This window comes from Plectropomus leopardus, unplaced genomic scaffold (assembly GCF_008729295.1).
Source record: "Plectropomus leopardus isolate mb unplaced genomic scaffold, YSFRI_Pleo_2.0 unplaced_scaffold14359, whole genome shotgun sequence".
NCBI lineage: Eukaryota > Metazoa > Chordata > Actinopteri > Perciformes > Serranidae > Plectropomus > Plectropomus leopardus.
Genome location: NW_024615345.1, coordinates 1 through 7,135, shown reverse-complemented (window position 1 = coordinate 7,135; position 7,135 = coordinate 1). Strand labels below are relative to the sequence as shown.

The 7,135-nt window shown below is 40.5% G+C and overlaps 1 protein-coding gene across 2 annotated transcripts; it reads right to left on the bottom strand.

Moving 5' to 3' along the window:
* Nucleotides 1–13: 13 nt before the first annotated feature.
* Nucleotides 14–6,454, bottom strand: LOC121964181 (sterile alpha motif domain-containing protein 9-like). Of its 2 annotated transcripts, none has more exons than XM_042514394.1 (3): nt 6,354–6,454; nt 6,164–6,239; nt 14–4,846 (listed from the first exon to the last, which is right to left on the bottom strand). In XM_042514394.1, the coding sequence occupies exons 2-3, from the start codon at nt 6,191–6,193 to the stop codon at nt 350–352; spliced, it is 4,527 nt and encodes a 1,508-aa protein (XP_042370328.1). In that variant the 5' UTR covers nt 6,194–6,239; nt 6,354–6,454; the 3' UTR covers nt 14–349. The 2 variants fall into 2 exon arrangements, with proteins under 2 accessions (XP_042370328.1, XP_042370327.1); XM_042514393.1 differs by having other exon boundaries at nt 6,164–6,242; nt 6,354–6,443.
* Between the last annotated feature and the right edge of the window lie 681 nt (nt 6,455–7,135).

The following is a 7,135-nucleotide window of genomic DNA, read 5'->3' as shown; positions in this document are numbered from 1 at the left end:
AGTTAATGCAGAACATGACAAAATGTAATTGTTCAGATGTCAGATTATTTCATTATGTAAAAAAAAAATCAAGTGAAAAAAAACTTATTTACAGTGACTTCTGAGCTACAGTACAAATTTCAACGTAAGACATTTTAAAGAGTTTGAGTTCAAGGTTGACAAATGTTTCCTTTACAAAACATCAATATCATAACGCACAGTGCCAGGGATACACACAAAAATGTCACATAGCACGACATTCATCAATTTCGCAACTCACTTTCCAAAGTATACAAGGGTGTATCATAAAGATGGATCCACAATAACTGGTTGAAAGCGACAGTATGTTGGAACAGGCTGTTTTCAAAGTTTAGTTGATGTCAAGTGCAAGAGGGCCCATCATTGAGAAACCGATAAAGAATGACACTGTAGACCCCTGGGCAAACCCACTGAGCTGACTTTGAAACATTGGGGTGACCTCGAGCTTCAGGCCTGAGATATCTGCCAGTATCAATCTATTCTTCACCTCCCCAGTTAACCTGCAGAGGCGATCCTCCACCTTCTTGTCTTTCCATATTTTGCCATTTTCCCACATGGAGGCAAACTCTTCCTGCCCAGTTGTGAAGTAGCTTTTGATCTCCCCTAAGTGGACCAGTCGTTCATAGCCCTGCTTCTTCCCCAGGAAGAAATGGATGATGGGCCTTTTGCCATTGTACATTTCCTTCATCACTACGTGGTAAGAGGTCCTTATCTGTGAGATGTACTCCCCTAGGTTTCTCCATGTCTGACGGTGCGGCTGTGGCCACAACAGCACAATTGCAATGAAGAGCAGTGGCAAATTCTCATCCAATGGGATTTGCTCCTGCAGAACTTGGCGAAGGAGACTGATCAAGTCCTGGTACGCCGCTAAGTATGGCGAAGCCAGTTTGATGCAACTCAACACAACATTGAAGAAGATGAAGTTGATTCTCTCCCTCACAGTTGGCCTACGTTCATGTGCACAAACAAAAGCATACTGTTTGGCAATCTTCATCATTATTTCAGGTGGGATGTCATTTGACAGACAACTCAGAATCCCAGAGTAGGTATCAGCTTTTTGCATTTCCAGGAACTGTCTTGCCTCATGTAGTTTCAGCATGTTGGGCATGGTTTTATTCCTCAAAAGTGCTGCAGAATCTGTCTTGCAGAAAAGCTTTGCATACTGTTTGAAACATCTGAAAAGCTCATTTTGGGTTATCTGCTCACGACTGTCTTTCATTCCAGATCTGGATCCCAAGTTCACAAAGAAATTGTCAAGGAAATTAAAGTTCACCTTCATTCTGTATCTGAGGTTGTAAAGTACATCCTGGTAGTCTTTGAGAATTTTGTAGTAGTTTGTGTGTTTGTGGTGCCGTTTATCATTTGTCTCCATATCCTGAACTTTCATTTCTCCAGAGAGAACTGCACTCATAATGTCATGGCGGACATTGTCAGAAGAAAAGATGGGGGTCTTCGCCAGCACATCAATGACAAGAACTCCAACCTGGATCTCTCCCAGGCACCCGGCTGAATTAAAAGGGCAGTTGTCTGTTTTGCTTTGTAATCTCTGAATTGACTCCTTCTTTGCAAGGTTCTGTGTTTCTTTGAATGCCTCTATTGCTGACTGGGCCATTTTAAGAAACATGTCTAATTTTTCTGGACTAATAGTTTCTTCTTTGAAGGTTGTGATCGCATTCTTCAGCTCATGCTTGATAACTTGTGCTGATGTGTCTGCAAAGAATGAGTTGTCTTTGGAAAGATCTCTTGCTTTTTTTGCCCAAACCTCTGCCTCTGAGAAATTCTTCTTCTTCAGGTAATAGTACCTGGCAAGTAACTGAGAGACAACTGCATCTTTCTCAAATCTTTTCGATGCATTTTGCAGCACTATCTCTTCCAGTCCTGGGGTTTCACTTGCAATGTGTTGAATTAGTGGCGCAAACTTAGATTCCTCATCGGAAAAATTTCTCTTGACCAAAATGTGGTGAACATCTTGTAGGAGTTTGTCTTTGCCTTGTGTGCTTTCATAAAACTTGTCTGTGGTCAGCAGACGGTCGGTAATATCAGCCTTGGTCACATTGTGTTTTGTCGTAAGTTCTTGCAAACAGTGATTTGCAATACTTGAATGGATCATTTTCACACCTTTGAAAACCACCTTACCCTCAACTGAGCAGGTGGTAACTAAGGTGGAAAATTTCCCAAATCCTTCTTCCACTTTGATGGTTCCACAAACTGGTTTTGGCTGAAGACCAAGAAATTCCTCACACAGAGAGACGGAGAGAGAGGCACCCTTGCAGTAAACGTTCAACAGAACTAGAACAGACAAGAGTTGTGCATTTTTCTGATTTATGTTGAAGCTCTTCAAGGTATTGCGGGCCACACCCTGAACATACTCTGTCTTGAAGTTTTTCTTCATGATCATGAACCCATAGAAAGTTTCTGCATTCTTGTGTGTCTTCTCTATTTCTATAAGTTTTTCCTCAAACAGTTTCTGCTCCATCTCAGAGAGACTGTTTCCAATAAATACTGTGTCCTCGGTTGGTTCAGTCTGTTCAGACAGCTCTGACCTCATACAGTTCAGGAGAATGACCTGTGCAGACTTAGACTGAATGTTTTCCTTGGCACATTGTTTTTCAATGAGCTGCTGCAAGTCAAACACCTTTTCTTTATCTTCAAAATCATCTATCATCAACAAAACAGGAAGCCTTGGTAATCGCTCCCCATGGTCATATATTAAAAGTTTGACCACTTGCTCAGCGACCTCAGCGAAGTCAGCACTGCTGTCTCTGAGGACAGCACATCGGAATCTGTCCCGGTGAGCCCATAAAGTATGCATTGCCAAAGTTGTCCCACCACATCCAGGCACATGCATGAGATTGAACAACACACAGGCTTTGTTCAGGGAGCACAACTCTGGCAGGACTGTGTTCATGATGAAGTCAAACTTGTCCCGTTTGATAAATGGTGTGGATCCAGGCTGCTCTGAGAAGTAGAAATTCCACCATGACACTTTCCCCCCTTTGTAGAAGTTCTCTTCTATGGCAATTTTGTCCTCATTTCCTCCTTCGCATTGGTTCACGCAAAGGACCTCTAAGGTATTCAGGCTCCGCTCCTCTTTCCTCTCAAGGAGCACTCTGCCTCTCCCACCACAGGGCAGAAAATGTCTGGATTTACGGTTTTTTGACAAAAGACTGAGGACAGTGCCGTTGACTTCAGCAAAACTTAGCTCATATATGCATCTATGAGAGATGTTGATTCCACAACGAGCCTCAATAAGGCCCACCCAGGAGGTAAATGCTTTTTCATTGTCGCATATACAAAGGATTTGATCTGTGCCTCTGAGCTCTTGCAAGAATGTGGTAAAGGTCTCAACAAGAGGGTCCATCTTCTCACTCACTGTTGACAAAAGTAGGAATATGACAAGAAATCTCTTGTTTGGAAGCACATCTTTCCGGCACAAGAAAGAAATCACATCTCGAACAGACGCTCCCTTGTCCATCAACCACTCGTCTATGTCTGAAGGTGCCTCATCCTCAATACCTCCATTGCATAACACCCAGCTGGTGTTTCGAGTTAATTTCAGCTTGTTTGCAATGTCCTCAACTCCTTCAGTGATTTTGTACTGTGCTGGTGAATGTACACTCACTGTACTCTGCTGTTCAAAGTGACATTGTAACCCATGTACAGCTGATTCTGGATCAAAGTCCAAAAATGCTGTTGGGTTGAGCTCTACAAGAAATTCAAGTGACTGAAACTGGACTGAATGTGATTTGTTAGTTACTATCACATACCCCTCAAAGTGTGACTTATCTAAAGAGAGGGTTCCACCAGTGATCATCTGACTTAATCTGGAGCCTTGGGTACCACTTTTTATCACACTGAGGTGCTTCTCTTCAGCTTCTTTTCGGAGTTGTGATCTCTGTGCCATACTTTCAAGAAACTGGTTGTGCTCTGTAAGTTTGACTGCTGCAAGGAGATCCCTGCTGCTACCGCCATCTCTGACAAAGAATTGTTTTGATGCTTTTGTTTCATTTGTGCCTGTTTCTTTAACTTTTGCTTTTTTCTTTGATTTTTTTGTGTCCATGTTGAAAGTGTGGTAGAAGTTTTCTTCACACAATGTAGAGTCAGGAACTATGTCCACTTCTATCACACATTTGTCTGATGATGTCATATTCTTATTGAGAACCCCAACAAATCGTGGCGGTCTGATGCAATTTTGAGCAGTCTGTTTGTGTTTATACTCAAAATAGCCATCAATAGCAGATTTCAGTTCCTTAGCATAAGCCTCTCTGTCCTTAACAACCACTCCCAAGACCTGGCCATGCCTGAAGTGTGGCTCATCTCCTACTCCAAAATGTATGGTGCCATTGGTACGGCTATTCATGCAGGCAGCTGCGAAACGAATTGTCTCTTCTGTGAACTTGATCATTTCAGTTTCATCTGTTGTGTTGATGAAAGCTTTATACTCGTGGCATGGCTCAATTAAGTCAGACGGGCCTGATTCTGTAATATCAAGGATGCTGCTCTCCATGTATCTATAGGTATCATGGTACCTACAGAATGGATAAGGTTTGCAAGGTTTCCCAGGCTGATTTGTAGAACTTAGTGGCTCTTCTTTCTTTAATTGCACTAACTCATCTCTGGCCTGAATAATAAGTTTTGCTGGTCCTAAAGTCACACCGATTTCTTTTAAGTCCTCTTTATCCAAAAGCAGAAGACTGGGTCCAGAAATGTCTTGCTGAAACAGAATCTCTGCAAATCTGTCATCCACATCATCCAACTTCAGAGCCCATTCTCTCACTTTATGTTTACTCCAATCCTTGATCTCAGGTGACAGATCCTCCTCATGACTCTAAAATAAAAAATGCTGTTATGTTTTACCCCATTTTCAACTAAAATTACAGCACACTGTAACAACAATTGTTGATCGCATTCAGTGTTGAAGTATTAAGTGTTATAATGCACAAAAAAGTTAACACATTTTACAAAGTTGTGTAATTGGCAAATTCAGGCATTCCAAAAGTGTGAAAAACAAGGAGGAATTACATTTAAAAGCCTTTATCATTGTTGCCAAATCATGAAAAAAGCCAACGTGCTTCAACCAAACACCAGTCTTTGTCAGGGCTTCTAAAACATATGCATTGTGGATATGGCCCCAACTACGTAGCTGCAGGAGCCAATAAAAAATGATCACATAACCACATGATTGAATGATAGAATTATTGAATGGTAAAAACAGGACAAAATGTAATGACAAAAAGGAGCATGAAATCATATGGTTCCCAACCCTCCTAACATCCCATATGGCCAATTTCAACATTTTAGACATATTTGTGATATTGAGACAGATTTTGTTGAGCAGGCTGAGGCTATGTCATATCACTTTCTTAACAGAGCTTACAAACCTAGGGTTGTCAATCAGGCTTTTGACAACCTTGAGCGTCGCTCACTTCTGCAGAAGAACACCAGGCATCAGCCGTCACATCAGTCTCATCCGTTTTTCATTACCACATACAGCACACATGCTGAACAAATCAAATATATCATTAGCAGCTGGGTGCTTGTAGGTATCCTGGCCTTTAATGAAGACATTGATTTCACATTTCCTGTGAGTTGTCTATTCACAGCCTTTTGCATTATGGATGTATTGTGTGTGTGGGTATAGGTGTATGGATATGTATGTGTGTGTTTATGTATGCATGTATGTATATATTTGCATATTTATAAACTGTTTTGTGGGACTCATCTGATGTCATGCTCCTTTTAGTCATTATATTTTGTCATCATTATGTTTTTACCTGTCATTCAATCATGTGGTTACATGATCATTTGTTATTGGCTCCTGCTGCTATGTAGGTGGGGCTACATCCACAATGCATATGTTTTTGAAGCCCTGACGAAGACTGGTGTTTGATCAAAACATGTTGGCTTTTTTCACGATTTGGCCACTACAATAAACATATTTTTGGAGAGCCTGGATTTCCCTGTCGTTTACCCTGTTGTTTCCAGTCTTCCATGAGCACCCAATACAATTTCGTGACCTACATTTGTTTGTAGTCTACAGAGCAACCAGTCATCTCTCTGTTTTCTTTTTGTAATTGGCAGTTGGATGGATTAAGGTACAGGAGCATCATCCTGTAAAATGCTAATTGTTTTAACTGTTATTTACCTTCATTTTGCCTTCTTCTGCCTCTGCCATTCTGCCTCCTCTTCTTCGGTTCTTCCTTCACGAACGAAGATCACTACTGCTACAAAAATCATTTAAAAAAGAAAAAGGAGCAAGTGATGGCACTGATACTGTACTGCAAACATGTAAAATACAAAATATTTCACATATAAATACAAAATTTCAGCTTTACCTTAATTTTCTCCTGATCATGATACCACCATGATAGCTGGCTTACTTTTTACAAATCTTGACCACCGATGCTGCAAAATAAAGTATAAATATGAATACGTTGATGTATAAACAAAAGTTTGGAGTATTTAGAGCAAGGTATTTAATCTCAATTATTTGACCAAACTACACAGTAGTACCCAGAACTGAGAACATTGCTGTTGACCTTTGTTATGGTAAAAACTTGAATTTTCCGTAACTAATATTAGTAACAGCTCTATTTACTAAGTGTGCAGGTTCCACATCCCTGGTACTGATCATGCTGGCTCACTGGCACAGCTTTGTGTTTCACAAAGTATTTTGGTTTTGTTTCTTGTATCTATTTGTTAATCAAAATGAAATTGACCCCACATTGAGCTTTGTGCAAGGCAGTTGATAAGAGAACAGGACCAAAGCACTGGGCTGGGCAATATAACGACACTATTTTGGCACTGTGATATCAGACTAGATATTGTCTTAAAGTGCTAGGGCCCAAATCCTCTGATGTGTTGTGTAAACCGAGGTATTTTGCAAATGTGACGTTTCATCCAGATGGAACAGTGGCAAAAAAAACCTAGACCCCAGACCTTAAAACACTCAATTATACCAGCTGTCATGTGGATTGTCTAATGTAACTCTTGTATTTATTATTTCATACCAATTCTGTTATTTGTGCTGTTTTTACTTCTCTGTACATTTGACTTTGACTCTTATATCTTGTTTATCACCACGTCATGTTACACTTCTTTTATTGTGAAGCACTTT